The sequence below is a fragment of the Manis javanica genome, chromosome 3 (assembly GCF_040802235.1).
Source record: "Manis javanica isolate MJ-LG chromosome 3, MJ_LKY, whole genome shotgun sequence".
NCBI classification, from domain to species: Eukaryota; Metazoa; Chordata; class Mammalia; order Pholidota; family Manidae; genus Manis; species Manis javanica.
Window position 1 is genome coordinate 965,436 of NC_133158.1, and position 18,484 is coordinate 983,919.

General features: G+C 50.6%; 1 protein-coding gene across 3 annotated transcripts in view; it reads right to left on the bottom strand.

Annotated features, from left to right (window-relative positions):
- Positions 1-18,484, bottom strand: part of PRKAR2A (protein kinase cAMP-dependent type II regulatory subunit alpha) — a 63,174-nt gene that overhangs the window by 34,617 nt on the left and 10,073 nt on the right. For all 3 annotated transcript variants that reach the window (XM_073230577.1, XM_073230578.1, XM_073230579.1), the window contains exon 2: positions 351-386. In XM_073230577.1, coding sequence (XP_073086678.1) covers positions 351-386 — 36 coding nt within the window. The remainder of the gene's footprint in view (positions 1-350; positions 387-18,484) is intronic.

Below are 18,484 nucleotides of genomic sequence, written 5' to 3' on the forward strand. Positions count from 1 at the left end.
TCTCTTCAGTTGATGTCTTGTCACCAGATGTGGAGGACCTGCTCTGCCCCAGCTCAGAACTCGGGAGGCACAGCTTCTCAGATCCAGCACACTGCAAGCGAAGGGCTGCACGAGGAGCCGGGAGCTCATCTCTGAAGCTACACACACTAATTAGACTGACTATGGCCATAAGAAAATATGTACTTGTATACTCAGAACTTAAAATGAAACAGAAAGGAGGAATCATGGGTAGTTTTCAGTACGCCCTGTAAAGCTATAATAACTTGTCTTTTTATTGCAAAGATAGGTTTGTTTTTGTCTAAGCTAACCCTATAGTAAAGCAGCATTTTGGTAGTAAAGTGGACACATACCTGATACTCGCCGATCAAACCTTTTCGGAATTGGAACTGCAAGACAAAGAAGCAATATTTAGGCATCATTATATCACGTGACACCATTTTTTTGCTCCCCTTTTGCCAAGATCTTTGTCAATAGAACTAAGCACCTCAATACCAAACCTGGGTCAGTTCATACTCGGTCATAATCTGCACGAACAGCCATTCTCTGCAATCAAATGAAGACTACGTAGAGAATAACATATCTCTTTGAAAACGAGCTCTTTATAAGTTCAGTGTCCTCCAGGTGGCAATTTTGTTTCTGCTCACATTCACGTGGCATCTGATTTGTGTCCACCACATGAGTACGAAGACAGCTGAATTTACTGGTCATGTTATGACATCAAATACTAGTTAAATTTTCTTCTTTAATATTCTTTAAAGATGATTCCAACACCTGCTAGATAGTAGCATTTACATTTCATTTTAAAATAAGTGAATGAGTATTACACCTAATGAGAAATAAGTTACCGTTAAATCACACTGCCCCCCATGTGGGTGGGTTTTCTCATGCCCAAGGGCAGTGTGTGCATGAAAAACGGCACCACATGACTTCAGGTTGAAAAAAAGAAAATACAAAAGTTTTCCCTTTGCCAGTTTTTCCCTACTTTTCAGCTATCATTCCTTCTGTGTGAGGATCATCTAAATTCTCACTACTGGACTCTGTCATTTCAGTAAGTCCTTTGTTTTGTTTTTTCACCATCAAACCTTAATCTGATTATTTTTAGTAGTGAAAATATATATATAATATACCGTCTCATCCTCCAAAATAGGGAAAGTTAAGGATCAGTTTTAAAAAAAATGAAGGCGGCGCGGAGAGCCACGCCCGACTGAAGGCGGCTTCCGGAAGGAGCGCAGCCCCAGGCGGGGGCGTGACGGGGCGACGCCCACCTGCGCGCGCACCTGCTCAGGGCCGGGCCTCCGCGACAGCAGGCGGCGGCTCGAGGGGGCAGGCATGGCCAACGGGGCGTGCCCGCGACTGTCCCGCGCCACCTCCTCCTGGAGGAGCGGATTAGACGAAATGGGCCCGTCTGGCACCACAGAAAGATGGTGAATTCGGTTGGACAACTAGACGCAGGGGCCTCGGCCGCGCCATGCGCTGCAGCAGAGCTCTGGGGGTGTCCGTGGCGCACAGCCCCCCATCCGGGCCTTCAGACCCGACCACACGTCAGCGTACAACCTGGGGTCACGGAACACATGAAGCAGCTGAGCACGGGTGCTATCGGGACGCCTCCAACAAAGGGTTAGATATCAAGATTGCACAACTATTATGAAATAAAGTCAAAGACAAAAAAGAAGGACTCAAAAGCATAAAAAAAGAGAATAAGATACAACTAAAACAATCAGGGAGATTTGGAAAAAACAAAATTTAGAGGAAAGAAAAATGCAGTTACTGAGATTAAAGATTATAATGCAAGGCACCCTTTCTTGGAACATAACACAATAAAATGCCGGAAAAAAATCATTGTAAAACAGCACTACCAACATCCTACCGCAACAACATTGACTGAAATGTGCGGATGTAAATCGCAAGGGAAACTAGCGCCTGGAGAGGAGTGAAGGCAAGGGCCCGGCGCACCAACTCACGGAGCCCCGACAGCAGCCGGGAGGGAGGTGCACGGCCGCAGGCGCCTGCATTTAAAAAGGAGAAAGACCTCAAATAACCTGATTGTACACCTGATTGTACACCTTAAGGAAGGAGGAAAAATAAAGAGCAAACCGAGTGGACAGAAACTACAAAACAGCAAAGAAAAATACCAAAAGTTGATGGAGCTTAAAGTTGGCCTTTTGAAACGATCAACAAAAGGAAAGAACTGCTGGCTAGACTTAAGAAAAAAAGATTCCAATTACTAAAATCAAAACCACAAGTAGAGACATGACAACCCAACGTACAGAAACAAGGACTAAAGCATCATACGAAATGTGTGCCGACTGGGACACCCAGACAAGGCAGACAAACCCCTACAAAAACACAGCTTCCAGAACTGACTCAACAAACAGAATACCTCAGCAGACCTACAAGCAAGTAAGGAGACGGAACTGGTAACCCAGAACTTCCTAACAAAGAAAAGCCTAGGGGTCTTCACAGTAAATTCTACTGAACATTTAAAGAATTAACCTTTCCCAAACGCTTCCAAAAGAGCTGGAGAGGGGGACCCTTCCTAACTCATTTTATGAGGCCAACACTGCCCTGATACTAAGCCAGAGGCACAACAGGAAAAGATCATATCTTATTTTGAATATAGACACAAAAGTCCTCAGAAAGGTAACAGTGCACCAAACCCAGCAATATATTCGAGGGATCATACACCATGACCGAGTGGGGTTTACCCCAGGAATGCAAGGGCGGTTCAAGGTAAGAATGCAAGCAGTGGGCACCTTCCTAAAGCAGGAAGGGGGACCTACACCACCACCTCGATGACGCGGTGATGCTGAGAAAGCGCCTCCAACAGCCACCACGCTCCATGCTGGAGATGAGCTGGGGGAGAGGGGGCGCCCCGCATGGCGGGGGCCTCTGTGCCCACCCGCGGAGCCAAGGAATGGGGCAGGATGCCTGCTTTTGCTACTGCTACTGGACCTACTTCTGAAAGCTTCAGACAGAGCCATCAGGCAGGAAGAAATGAAACCCGAATCAGAGCAGGAGAAGTCAAGTCCTCTGCAGAATGACATGATCTCACAGGTAGCGAACCTAAAGGAGTCCACAAACAATTGTCAGACCTTTTAAGTGAAGACGGCAAAGACGAAATGAACACCCAAACTGAACTCCCACACGACCGCAGCAAGCAGCCCCAAGGGAATGCTTTAGAAAGCCCGTTCACAGCAGCAAAAGAATCGAGTGTTTAGGGAAAAAAACAACTACAGAGGCGAAAGAGTTGTGCGCTGAAAACTACAAAACATTGCTGAAGTAAATGAAAGCCGTCGGTGGCCCCGGAGAAACCGGGAGCGTGCGCAGAGCCTGGGGACGCACTTGGTGCCCTGGGGTGCACTGCCACACCAGTTCGTTGTGTGCTGCGTGAATCTCATCTGTTTTTAAAAAATCATGCTATGTGAAAGAAGCCAGGCTCAAAAGACCACATATTATATGATACTAATTACATAAAATGCCCCAGAAAAGCAAAGCTAGAGAGCCAGGCGTAGGTGAGTGGTTGTCTGGGCTGGGGCAGGTCCGAGAGTGGCTGCAAACGGGTCCAGGGGCCTCTGTGGGGTGACGGCTGCACAACCCCGTACATTTACTGAACACAGCTGACCTGACTGTGGTAACAGCCGATGGGCCAACACATCCTAGAGTATAACAAGGCCAAGACTCAGTAGGGCTGAGGTACAATAGAAAGAAAATAATCACCACACCCTTTATTCATTTGGGGTTACAGGCAACTGTGAAAAGTATTTGAAAACCATGTTTTATTTGAAGACTCATGTTCTATTTAAACTTTAAAAAATTTAGCTCTGTAAGTAAGATTTTCTAACTCTGAGAACTTGTCTTCTACAGACAGCAAAAACTTGTCTGATCTGCTAGTCACAGTGATCACACTGGACATAACACCACACATAGTCCAGCACACATACAGACAGGAGACGAGGCAGGGGTATGATTCCAACTGGAAAGGAATGGGGTACCTTTTTTGGATCCTGGATTTAGAGGGCAAAAGTCCATCTGAGTAGAGAGTTGGGAAAGAGGGCCTCAGTGCTTTGGGGATTGACAAACCACAGTCTCCACAAGGTTTTATGCGGTGTAGGCAGCTGCTATGAGCCTCACTGCAGATCCTGAGCAAAGGCAGGTAAGACGGAGGGACGTTACCAGGAGTGTGAACAGTGCAGCGCAGGTGAGCAGGGATCCAACTGACTTCAGGGTCCTGACCCACTTATAAGGCAAATAGGAACTTGTTTTCCAATTTCTTTAAAGAAAGATATATATTGAATCTTTAAGTGTCTTTAAGGCCTTCTTGCTGCTTTTAAACATTGTGCAATATCTTGTTCTGACTGTCCCTGCACAGTCCCAGGAGGTAGGTGTGCGGGGCACCCAGGGGAACAAACGGGACACACGGGGACTGTCACAGAGCCAGGGAGCCCCAGGCAGCCGTGGACGTCACGTGGGTAGTTCTCCAGCACTCTAGGGCACAGCCCAGTCTACAGTGCAAAGCTCCTAGTCCATTTTTATTTTCTAATTTCAAGCTTTGTGTTTTGTAAATACTTAATCCTGAATGTTGACAAGTCTTCCAGGAGATGAAGAAAATTGTTGAAGTTTCACCTCTCCAGCTCTAAAATCCTCAGACATTCAGAAGTGCTGGCATGTTTCTGTGAGAGACTGAGATCAGCATATATATATATATATATACACACATATATATATTCCATTTCACATTTTTGTTTCTTCTGAAAACACTAGCGTTGAGGTACTGTGCTACTCAAGAGCTGGAAGACTCTTAGTGCTCCCAGTACATGAGTGCAGTTCAAGAGGGGAGTCATTTCCCATTCCCCAAGCATAGCTGCCCGGGCCATAGGGACAGGGCCACGCAGGGGGGGGCGCCAAGTCCCTGCTCCCGCAGCTGCCCCCGCCCCATGCAGGAGCCTCCTGCTCTCCCCACATTTCCCCCCCCCGCCAGGCAGCCTTTCCAGCAGGAGGCAGCCTGCTGAGAGCCTAAAGGCCGGGAGGAGCGTCTGCCTGTGCTTGAGTGACAGAAGCTGTACCAGAGACCGTTAGCCCCCCACCGTATAGTATGAGCCACTCACTACGCGGAATATTTGCTAGGACTCTGGAGATCAAGGCGAGGGTAAGAGTCCTAAGCTCTATCATTAGAAGGCAGGTGTGTGTTCCAGCTTCAGAACCAACCTTGACCTCAGGAACTTGGGGAAGCCCTCTGCCAATGCCCCAGGCTGCCAGCAAGGTGCTGTGACGTCAAGTGTCAGACAGCAGTCTGGTCTCCTTTTTATCACAATTGTGCATCTTTAAAAGACTGCTTTACATTTTGTCACAGCTGCTATTTCCTCGTGTCCCATTCAAACATTTGTGCGAGTTGTCACTTTTTGGCTCCGTCTATGCAAACACCACGCCACGCGCCTCACACACACAGCGTGTGATGGTGACACTGCCCCATTTTGTAGCTGAGCCTGAGACTCAGAGAACTGCCCTCAAACCGGTTACGCAGCCGGGAGGCAGCCGCGCACACCTGACCCATGCAAACTGGACAACTCTGGGGAGGCAGAGCTGTGCTTAAATACAGTGCTGTTCCATATTTGGGGGATACCCCACCGGTGCCTGATTATGGGCCACTGCTGAGCTGCAGAGCCACAGCACTATCCTGTACATCAGACCCCCCACTCTCTCGGGAGGAATCCTGTGGCCCGCAGCTGTGCCCCCATCCAGTGCTGGGCGCTGAGAGGCTGAAGGCAGCACCCACTCCCACTCCCCTCCTTCACGCCCTGGTTCCTTGAAGAACTGGAGACAGCCTTAGAAGCGGCCTCTGCCATCCTGAAGTCCTGTGGGGCTCCCCTCCCAACCTTGCCCCACAGCCCACCTTGGCCGTAGCATAGGGCACGTGGTCCTCCTGGCACAGCCTGGTAACTTGTCCCACCACAGTACCTGGCCAACCATGCTGAGCAAGGTCCTCCCTGGAATGTTCTGTCTGAGGACAGACAGCTCGCCCTCCGATGGGATGAGGAAGTACTACAGGCACTGGGGAGCCCCGGGAGGCCCCTTCACGGGGCACACGTGCCACAGAGAGACGACGACGGCAGCATGGCCCCCAGGGACAGACATGCAGCGGAGGACTGGGCTCAGCGCTCCACATCCTGATGGGAGCCGAGCGGAGTGCAGAGGCAGGGAGGAGGCAGTGGAGACCACCTTCGGTGGCACTGAAGTCCCACCCTGAAGGGAGGCCTGGGCTTGAGGCCCATGGGTTGTGCGCTGTGGGTGCTGCACCGTGTAAGCCCTGGCTGAGCGCCTGCAGAGCAGCAGGGGCATCCGGGGGCCAGCCTGGGTCCCCCAGCACCACACACCAGATAGGTGGTGAGACCTCTGTACCCCAGTCCCCATCTACAACACTTTGCCAGAGCTTTGCCGCTATGTCATGAACTGGCTGGGGGCAGACAGGAGGGGCGCTGCCCTGAGGGCAGAAGGGAGCCTGCGCAGAGTATCAGCCCAGGGCAGAAGAGCCTGACACACGGCCCCTGCCCTCTCCTGACCCACACTGCCACTGCTGGCTGAGCGCAGGCAGGGACATAGCACTGCAGGCTGGACAGGGAACTTAGCCGGTCTGGAAGAGAACCAACTATCAGCACAGCTGGGCTCCTCCAGGTGCCCACCTTGAGGGCAGTGCCACCTTCCTCTCCCACCAGATGGCTTAAGCTACTTCCCACGACCTCCTAAACCCAGGGGCAGTAACAGTGGGTCATGCCCAGTGCAGTCCACACCTCATGGGCAGAGGATAACACCTGCCAGGGCCCGGAGTATAGGAACAGACTGGCAAGTCAGAAGCAGGGAGCAGTGGGGCCTGGGGGCCACATCAGAGGGGCACGGAGCACGGCCAGGCAGGGCCGGAGACTCCCGCTCAGGGAATACAAACCACCCAGGCCCTGAGGATCATTCCTGCTGCAGGACACAGACCAGCGTCACCTGGCTGCCCCAGGGCCCGGTCAGCTTCCACCTTCCCCCAAACAGCAGATTAGAAAAAGTGAGCCATTCCCATTTCCTTACACAAAATGTCACATGTTATAGTTGGAACACAAGACAGTGATTAAATGGAAATGACACCCATGCTGGTTAGCAAACCTGAATCCTGCAATAAGATGCACACCTCATGTTGTGTGTTCACAATAACCCAGGATTCTTAACTTTCAGAATTACATAAGTATGTTTAGAATTCCTTTTATGTTTTTCAAATATGACGCTTTAGAAGAAAAAGCGTCACTTTTTTGCTTAAGCCCCATGCTGTCTACCGTGTTGACAATGTCTGACTGCAGCAGGTGGCAGGGCAGCCCTGGGAGGGCTGCTCCAGGTCAAGGTGTTGGTGAGGGGTGCGGTCATGCGCTTCCCAGGCTCTAAGAAAGGGAGGAAGGAATCAAAATCGGTGTACCCTGTGTCTGTGTGTTTTAGTGGTACAATATGGTATTAGAATAAACCATGTCAGCAGTTTTTAACCTTGGGTATCCATAAGAACCAGCGGGAAACCTGTGAAAAATACTGAGGCCTGGGTCTTACTGTCTTCTAATTTCCCTCCCAAATTGTGAACTGATTGCCTCCATGTGGAGTCTGAGCATCAGTGTTTCTTAAAAGCTCCCAAGGTTGAAGAAAACCACAGCACTGGGGGAAGGAGGGAGTCTGCAAGGGTGGAAGCCAGGCTCCCTGAATATGCCTTATTACGTAGATCTGAGTTTGAGCCATGTAAAAGAATATTTACATAAATATAAAATCAAATCTGAAAAAGCAACCCCCGGAACACACAGCAAACTCACTGCGGAGTGAGCGGGAGGAGAGCCACAGCCATTTCGAGCGGCCCCACTGGGCGTCCCGGTGCGTGTTGCCCGAAGGTGGTGAGAATGCAAGAAAGCCTTTTAACAGTTTTCAGTAATTGTACTATTAGTCTTCGGATTCTAAGGCTGGCATGTGGGCATTATGAGATAAGGAAAATGCATGCCTATGTACTGCTACTGAATGCCGGCATTTTCTGCATCCAAGAAGGGATACACATTAGGTTGGGTAAAAGCAGCACGGCCCCAAATTGGAATTGGCATTGTGACCATCCTGGTGGAAATGAGTCCTCCTGCCACCCAGATCGGGTCTCTACTATTTTGCCTAAAGGGAAACAGGGCTTCTTGAAGAAACTGCTGCTTCCTGGTCTGGAGCTAAACATGGAATAAGACGAGAAAATCTATCAGAGATCAAGGACATTATGAGACCAGGAGGAACACGTCAAAGGAATTAGGACAAAACTTGAGGAAACTCCCAGTACACACAGATGGGTTAATATGAGCATAATAAGTACAAAAGGTAATGGACCAAAGCATCAGATACAGTTAAATCCTTGTTAAACTAGTTAAAACACAGGCTACAGGCCATCCTCGGTAGTTCCGACCCAATGGGCCGGAGCGAGGCCCAGTCTCACTGTATCGCTCACGATTCCAGGCGACACTCGGGTTGCTGACCCCGGAGCCCTGAGAGCTGCTGACCAGTCCTTCAGAGGAGGAGCAGGGGCGGGGACTTCGATGCACACATCACGGGGTGCAGTCAGCAAACTCCAGACTGTGAAAATAAACTTTCCTCTACAAATAAGCTTCAAAGGAAAAGACGGGGGTGGGTGGGGGATATCCTATAGATTAGAAGGGGCTTAAGAGAGAAAGCACCGAAATATAGCCTGTGGGCCTTATTCGGAGATGTGTGTGGAAGTTTGAACACACACTGAATGTTTGATACTAAGAAATTTTTATTAATTATTTTAGATGTAATAAAAGTTTTGTGGGTATATTTTTAAAACTAGTCCTTAGAGATATAAACTTAAATACTTATGGATAAAATTATTTCTGGAATTTTTTTTGATAATCTGGGAGGAGGGTGGTTTGAGTGGGAATGACTCGTGAACCAGCGCTAAGCTTGCACCAGGTCAGGAGGGCAGATTCTGAGAATCTTTTCCCAGCTCCTTGTTCAGTGAAATTGTGTGGGTGGCAACTTAAAGTCAGCAGGGCAAATGCACAGGTAAGTATTCCCCAAGGGAAATTGGCAACACTGTAGGTAAGAGCAGGGCCCTCATCTCATCTGCCACGAGTCAATGAAGTTGGGTGATGGGTAGAGGGGGGGTTATTTCAGTATTCTTCCCACTGTCAATAACAGACATTTCCCATTAAAAAAAACATTTCTGGGAGGGAGGGGGGGACAACAGGGGGCAGAGTGAAGCTGGTACAGGCGGTTTGTTTACCCCTGTCTGCAAAGCACTGTCCTAACACACATGCAGCCAGGAGGTACAGCCACTTACCCTGAGCGACCGTTGCCACCCCCAGCCCTCCACCCTCCACACACTAGTAGGCTCGACACCTTTCTGCTCCCAAAATACCCACTGCCTGAAAGATCTGTCCCCAGTGCTGCCCCAAAGTTAAGACTCGGAGGAGACGGCTGCATTCCAAGGGCTGAGCACTCCTTGGCCACAGCACAGGCGTCCCCGGTGGAAGCACCTCAGACCAAAGGTGCCTCCAAGCGGGGATGCGGCCTTTCCCGCCACTGCTGTCTGGCACAGACCATCAGTGCACCGGACAGGTGCCTCCCTACTACTCCAGAAGTAAAGGACGGAAAGCCTGTCACTTCCTGGGAAACAGCTTCTCTCATCTCACATCGGGCTACCAACTTCAGTGGAATTACATTAAGAATGTAAGACCGTTCTGACACCAAACTGGTGTATTTCAATACGGTTGTGATGCTGGTCGCCCAGACTATCATCAGACTCCACAGTTAAAAGACTTGGTTCCCAATTAGACTGCCCTTACAATTGCACTTTGGGGGTCCCCAGGCCACCCCATTTCTGACCAACTGGCTACAAATTCAGAGGTTCCTATAACTCCTGGGTTTGGTTTGCTAGAACGACTCAAAGAACTCTGGAAAGGGCTATACTTAGGTTTTATAGTAAAGGATGCAAACCAGGACCAGCCAAAGGAAGAAACTCAGAGGGAAGGTGTGCAGGATCCTGAACACAGAGTTTCCACCCCGTCTCCTTACGGAATCAGGGGCGTCACCCTCCCACCACCTAAATGTGTTCGCCCACCAGGCAGCTCCACCAAGCTTTGGTGCTCAAAGTTCTTCCTGAAGCTCCACTCCATGTACATGGCTGACTGAATCATGGGCCACATGCTTTAACTCAGTTTCCAGCCACCTTCTTATTGTTTTGTTTTTGTTTTTTGTTTTAGGAGAGTTTAATTAACAAGGTATTTAACAATTGTGATAGTTTGCCAATTTGAAGAGAATGCATTTATGATGCTTCTCTTTTTTTTTTTTGGTATCATTAATATACAATTACATGGGCAAAATTGTGGTTACTAGACTCCCCCCATTATCAAGTCCCCCACATACCCCATTACAGTCACTGTCCATCAGCGTAGTAAGATGCTACAGAATCACTACTTGTCTTCTCGGTGTTGTACCGCCCTCCCCGTGTCCCGCCCACTACATTATGTGTGCCAATCGTAATGCCCCTTTTCCCCCCTTATCCCTCCTTCACACCCACTCTCCCCAGTCCCTTTCCCTTAGGTAACTGTTAGTCCATTTTTGGGTTTTGTGATTCTGCTGCTGTTTTTGTTCTTTGAGTTTTTGCTTTGTTCTTATGCTCCACATATGAGTGAAATCATTTGGTGCTTGTCTTTCTCCGCCTGGCTTATTTCACTGAGCATAATACCCTCTAGCTCCATCCATGTTGCTGCAAATGGTAGGATTTGTTTTCTTCTTATCATCTATCTATCTATTATCCATCTATCTATATCTACGTATCTATGTATCTATCTATCATCTATTTACCTACCTACCTATTATTTATTAATTTATTTATCATTAATATACAATTATATGAGCAACATTGTGGTTACTAGACTCCCCATTATCAAGTCCCCATCCCATGCCCCATTAGTCACTGTCCATCAGTGTAGTAAGATGTTATAGAGTCACTACTTGTCTTTGTGTTGTACAGCCTTCCCTGTGCCCTCCACCACATTATGGGTGCTAATCATAATGCCCCTTTTTCCCCTTATCCCTCCCTTCTCACCCATCTTCCCCAGTTCCTTTCCCTTCGGTAACTGTTAGTCCATTCTTGGGTTCTGTGCTTCTGCCGCTGTTTTGTTCCTTCAGTTTTTCTTTGTCCTTATACTCTACAGATGAGTGAAATCATTTGATAACTTGTCTTTCTCCACCTGTCCAGCCCCCTTCTTTTTGCAGAGGTCAGACTGGCTCAAAGCCCCAATACTCAAATGACTTCGGATGACCAGGCCCCATCCTGAATCAGCTCATTAACATAAACGCAGGTGTTCTCCAAAGGGTTCATAAATGACAACACACTCCTATAACTTGGGAAATTCTAAATTTTAGAAGCTCTGTGCCAGGAATCTGGGACAAAGGCCAGATACATTCTTCATTATGCCATAAAAGCAAACTGCTAAAACTCCTCAGCCAACTTACAAAAATAAAGACAAACGTAAAAACAGATCTCCAAGGCCACTTACGCCCAGTTGTTTTAGGGGCACCAAATCCCACCCTCCTTCATTAGCATTTCAGTTGCCATTCATCTACCAGACTGTGCACCACTTACAGACTTTGGGATGCATTAAAACCATCCTCCGAGGTCACAAGAAGAAACCCTGAAACACCACCAAGCACATGGGGCTTTTCTTCTGCGAGCTGAGAAATCAGCCCATTAGTTGGGCAATGACCCCTGGTCTGGCGAAGGAAGATAAACCATCTGCCCTATTAATGATCACAGGGTCACCAAACAAAAGAGCCTCAATAATCTTGTCCAAAAGAGCCATCAAGAACATGACTAAAGGTGATAAATATGTGTATTTACAGTAGGAACCAAATCCTCCTCTAATAATAATTTTACTTATCTTTAAAAGTACTGGATGCCTCAAAAAACAGAAGTACTTAATTATAGCACTGTAAACTGGATGATAATTGTCCAGCCACTGGTTTATCCAAATTTCCACACCATCAGTCATGGTCTTCACAAACAATTATCTTGTGGCTATCCCATCTTAAAACTTGCTAACAAATTTAAGGCAGATTTCAGTGCTTGGACTGAGAAAAACTCAAGCCATCTATTTTTAGACTTTAAATTCATTTAAATGGAACCTCAAATACAAAAGAACTAATACGAGCTAAAAGTTTTCAGTCTCATTACCAGTCTCTGAACACTCTTACTTTTGTTTTTTTAATTCCAAAGAATCAAATACTAAAGTTTAGACTGAACAGGAAAAATTACCCGAGAAACAGGTACTGTGAAGGTGCCATGTGCAGGGAGCCTCCTGCCAGGCCATGTGCTCCTAGGGACAGAAACCCGGCTGTACCAACCCCTCTTGTCATTCCTGGAGCCACATCATCTAAAATCACCACAAAACAATTCTGAATGGGCAAGAGTTCTCCCATTATTCCTAAAGTTGCTTTTATTTGAACAGTAAGCCTTAATCAGTTTTCAGTGGGTAAACATCTAATCTTGAAATACTCCCTCATTCTTCAACAGAGCTGTAAACTAAGGCTGACCTGCGCAAAAACAGCGAAGCCAGGCCCTGGCAGTGCGCAGCCCAGGCCCCGGCCCACGCCTACGCCCTGGTGCCTGGCTGCACATGGCCCTTCGGGTGGCCCTGAGGCACCGCATGTGGGCTACTGCCAGTGCTCAGCTCCCCTCTTGGGCCCATCAGGAAGTGGCCTACAGCTCTTTCAACAGGGTTTCCTTGGGAAGCGCCCCCCACGAAGAGAGCGCACCTTTTCTCTTGTGTTTGGAAAATTATTTCTTCCACACAACACAGTCTCACAGCCACTTTCAGAGACGGCAGAGGGTGTGTCGCCACAGACACCCCGGGTGCAGAGCAGCAGCCCCACACTCCCTGTGCAGGAAGCTGCTGAGCCTTGGCAGCCTGGGCAACTGCCCTGCCGCTCTTGAGGGTGGGAGATGGGGCGTGTGTGGGCACAGCAAGGGGCAGGGGCGCGGTGTGTGACTCGGGCACCGGGCGGCCCTAGCGTCAAGGTGCTCCCGTCGGTGGGCAGACCGCGGAGGCTGCATTCTTTATTCCAAGTCTACAGACCAGAGGCAGAACTAAAGAAAATGTAGGAAGTCTGAATTCTCAATGAAGTATCTCCATCAAAAAACAATGACTGGGTAATTAAATCACCAACATAACACCAGAAACCACAACATAAAACTCAGTGACTCACTCACTATTGCAAGTGCTTCCGGTAGTCCCATCATAATGGTGACCTTTAATTTTTTTCAAGAAACTAACAGGGAAGTTTATAAGGGCAACAGATGAAAAATTCCAGCAAATAAAATCACCCAGAAATAGTCCATCTCATTAGATAATGAAGAGTTTTGAGTCCTGAAAGCAGACCTAACAAGCTGTTTTCCTTTACTATGTAACATATTTCTTGATGAAGAAATTGATTTTTTAAAGAAACCAAAACCCCAGAAAGGTCTAAATTATAGAAACCTTTAAAAAAAAATGCATCTGCTTCTCTTTCATATGTCCATGGCATTCGGAACGGCCAATAGACAGATAAGCCAGAAAAATCAATAACCTGTTTCAGAGATAATTTTCCAAGCTTACGCATTCCCCTTGTCCTAAAAGACTAGGCCTTACATCAAGGGCATAGAGGAGTAAAATCTTATATTGTCCTTTAAATTAAATAACAGCCAAGACTAGCGATGCTTTCCAGGTTCTAAATGTGCTGTCCCCACTCCCTGCTCCACCCACCCCGGCCGCCTCACAGGCTCTGGCTGCACCAGCCATAGCTCTCTGCGGCCCCCTCCTCTGCCGTTAACATGGTAAGGGGGGCACTACCTTCACAAGGCAAAACCCAAGCCTTCCCTCACACCACCCGTCCCCCCAGCTGCCACCAGTGCTGTCCTCACCCTGTCCAAAGGCACTCCCCACTGCTCGTCTCACCCTGCTGCAGCCAGTCACCCCTCACAGAGCCCCTGACCGCTGGCACCTGGCGTCCTCCACAGCTCACTGCAGTCCCTAGCCTCCCTGACCGTCGGCACCTGGTGTCCATAACCTGCTGCAGCCTCTGGCCTCCCGGACCGTCAGCACCTGGTGTCCATAACCTGCTGCAGCCTCTGGCCTCCCTGACCGTCGGTACCTGGTGTCTTCGCTGCAGCCTCTAGCCTCCCTGACTGTCGGTACCTGGTGTCCACAATCTGCTGCAGCCTCTGGCTTCCCTAACCGTCGGCACCTGGCGTCCTCCACAGCCCGCTGCAGCCTCTGGCCTGCGCAGGGTGGCCCTGATCCCAGCTTGCTTTTCCCTTCCCTGCCTGACTTGAGCTTTGACTGCAGAGGCACCGGCTTCTGCAAAGGCCACTCTAGATAAAGGGCCAGGCCGCCTCCCCTGAGGCCCCTGTTTGAGAAATCTTGGTTCATTTCCATATGCAACCATTTGGGCCATGGTTTTCTCTATCCCCACCCCCACCCCCGCTTTGAATTCCCACTGTTTTAAATTCAGCAACAAGGAGTGAGCCCTCGAAAGCCTGGGTCCCCAACCTCAACCCCAATACAGCAGAACCCCAGACCCGCTTTCTGTCCACCCACGACCTTGCTGGGTGGCCCCACGCGCGCTAATTCCCAGGTCCTGTAAATAACAGACCTCTGTTTTCAAAGCTCCCTGATGGCTGTCGCTGAGGGCGTCTCGCCCTCACGAGATCCACAAAGGCCCACCCCACCACAGCGCTGGGCACTGGTGGGCCACGACCCCACACAACTGCGGGAGTCACAGCTGGGTCTCACCACAGCAGCGCTGGCCCCCAAGCCGACCCTCCGCTGCTCTCACTGCCGCGGCCCTGCGGCCAGGCCGGTCCCCTCTCAGCTGCGCCCCGGGCTCCTGCGATGCGCTCTGGGGCACCAGTCTCCAGTCAGGTCCTGGGCCACACACTCCCTCATTCACTCATTTGCAAGGGCTCTATAAGTACCCACTACGGGCCAGGCTGCACACTAGGCCCTGGGGACAGAGAACAAGACAGGAGGCTCCCTGTCTTCCGGGAGCTTCTGTTCTACTGAGAGAGCATTCCAGACCACTGTTAGGGCTCTCCTGTGACCTGGGGCGCTACTGGGCCCCAGGAGGCGGCCGCTCCAGCAGGGCAGTGCGGAAAAGCCTCTTTGAAGCTGAGGCCTAAAGGCCAGGAGCCAGCGGCTCTCGAGACTCAGGGAGAGGCAGGGGACCGAGCCTGGCACGTGTGGACACAAGCTCAGCAGGTGAGGAGGGGCGGGGCCGGAGAGAGGAGGCAGAGGGGAAGCGGGGCCAGAGTCTGCAGGCCGTGGGGGCCTCACTCCACCCGCGGGGATTTACCCGGGAGATGAAAGGGATCCATCCGATCTCCACTTCACAACAGTCTTTCTAGCTGCGGGAGAATGGCCTGGAGAGGGCAAGGTGTCTGAGAGAAGCCCGTGGGCACGCAAGCAGAGGGCAGAGCTGGGGTGGGGACCCCGGAGAGCAGACCGCGCCCCACACCCAAAGGGCGGCCAGACTTCATCAACATGTAAACCTCACGTGGTTCGAGAATGTAATACACAACTCAGGAAGACAGATAAAGTGCTTACAAATCACCTATCGGGTACAGAGCCAGTCTCCAAAACACAGAAAGAACTCTTACAGCTCAGCAGCAAAAAGACAAAGCCAATTACTAAGGACAAAAGACCTGAACAGATATTTCTCCAAGGGTTGCAAATGGACGAGCTGAGCGGGAAAAGATGCACATCGCTGGGGGTCACGGGGGAGTGGGGTGGAGCACAGCGAGGCACCAGCCCACGCCCACTGGGGCAGCCATGCGCGGGGCGTGGGCAAGGCACACTGGCCGCAAGGCAAAACAGTGCAGCCGCTGCAGAGAATACTCGGCGCCGCCTTGAAAAGCTCAGCATAGAATTGCCATGTGGCCCCACAATTGTGCTGAGGTGGACACACGGAGGAACCGAAGACAGGTGCCCGGGCAAGGAAACACACAGGACGTGCAGCCAAAACACAGCAGCCGCCCGAACACCCGTCGGCCAACAGCCCCACGGACTGTGGGAGACACACATGGAGGAATGGCCTTCGGCTGTAGGAGACAGTGGGGCACTCCAGTGCTGCCGTGTAATGGGCCTTGAAGACATTAGGCTGAAAGAAGCTAGAGACATTCTGGACCACATGTTGTACGTGTCCATGCATATGAAATGCCCAGAACAGCAAATGCGTAGAAGACAAGCTAGACTGCTGGCAGGGACGGAGGGGGAGGGATCGGGTGACAGTAACAGGGCTTCTTCCTGGTGCTGAGAATGTTCTGGAGCTCGGCAGAGGCGGTGGCCGCGCAACCCTGTGAACATACTAAAGCCACTGGACTGTATGCTTTAAAAAGGTGAATTCACATGAATGATCTCAATTGCAAAGCACAGAAAGGAAAAACAGAAAACACAGGCCGATCAAAGCCAGCACAGCAGCTAAATAAGTAGAGGCAGTTGTTTCCCACACAGGACTTGCAGGAGGGTGAACATGAAGACCAAGGGCACAGAGGGGCCCTAACTGCTGGTCCCCGGCCCCCCGCATCTTCCACTGGGTTCTGCCCCGGCCTGCTTAAACCCAGAGTCCAGGGGCCTCGAGGGCCACGCATGGCCTTACGCTCCTCGCCTGCACCTCGCCCACCGCCACCCCTGTCCCCGAGCTCCAGGCCTGCTCCCCGCCCTGCAGGCCCATCAGGTTCATGCAGTGGGTCCAACTCTGTCTTCACTTCATTAAAAAGAAAGAAGGAAGAAGGTAAGGAATAGGCTAGGGGCGGGGAGGGGGAAGGAAGAAAGAAAAAGAGACAGACAGAAAAAGGATTCATTTTTTTAAGTTTCCAAGCGTGACACTGTGCTACCCTGAGAAGCCCCTGTGCACCTCCCCGGCTCCGGGCCAGCTCCTGACCCTGTCCCCCCACTCCCCGACAGGAGCCTGCTGACCCACAACGGGCCCCTGGGCCTCCAGGCGCAGCCAGTGGGACTCCCGGCTGGGGGCCCGTCACTAGGGGAACTGGCCCGACCTCCGGGGAGGGGAGAAGAGCCCTGGACGGCTGGTGACCAATGCCCACATAATGGCCCCTCCACAAACTAAAGGGCTGAGGGCTGAAGGCGGGCAGTGGCAGGGCCACGAGCCCTGCGCTCACCGGTCTGTCCCCGAGTTGTGGCTCTGGTAACGGCCCAACAGCACAGCACCCCCCCTGAGTATGGGAGCCTCTCCAGCAGATTGTGACGCTCGAGGAGGGGGCTGCAGGGACCCTGGTCAACAGCCAGACAGTCAGAAGTACAGGAGGCCTGGACTTGCCCCGGTGCCAGAAGTGGGGTCCATCCTGAGGCCCCGGGCCCTCAGCCGAGGGTCGGCGCTCATGTGGAGCCATGCCATTAGTGCCCTGAGTAGACAAACAGGTTTTCCTTACTACTGCCCACCCCCTGGAATCCCCAGGACACCACGAGGTTCACCCAGGTGTGGGTGAGGAGGGGCCAACTGGGCCCTTCCTCCCCCCACCTCCCAAAAGCAAGGGGCCAGTAGTTCTCACCAGTGTTATCCAGATGGGCACCTCCGACACACAGCACCGCACTGAACATGAGCAGATATGACCTTAAGATACAGTTCAACCTCCCCAAAATGGACAAAAGTGAAACTAAAACACTAAAGAAAACTTTCCAAAAAGTAATACTTTTTAAAGATTTTTAATACCTTGTGCTCTAAAGTGCACAATGAATTTGGACTCACATGTTGCTGGTGACCATGTGTACTGATGGACAGAAGCCTTCTGAGAGCAATGTGACCAGACAGTACTTTCAAGGCCAAAAGACAACACAACCTTTGACACAATAACCCTCTTTGTAGCGATCCCTGCTACGGGAGCGAGCCGAACACGAGCCACAAGCCTTACGCCCTCCAAGGAAGAGGAGGCCACAGCCGACCGACGCTGCCGGCTGTGTGGCGTGGCCGGGCTGCTTGCCCAACCGAAAATCACCCGTGGGCCAGCGGTGGGCCAGGTCCCCCCAACACCGCAGCAGTAGTGTGGGCTCCCCCCAGAGCTGTGCACCGACTGCCAAGAGGAGAAAAGACAAGACACTCGAGACTCAGCACCACCACGAGCACGTGTGCTTGTGCTGGAGGTGCTAAAGCTTGGGATCGTCTCCAGGTGAGGGTCCACAGCACCCCAGGCTCACGCTGCAGGCCTTTGGGTCCATCAGTACTGAGGCAGACGTCACCCTGCAGATGCTTGAATCAGCTATTAATAAATTACTAGTTTAAAAAAAAAGTGTATGCATAAAAAATCTCTTACTAGCAAATATTTGGAAGCAATTTAAATGGGGAATAAATAACTAAGAAGAGTATAATATATTCACTTGAGTTACAAAATGCAGTAAAGAAATATTATGACAACAAAATCCTAGCAAAC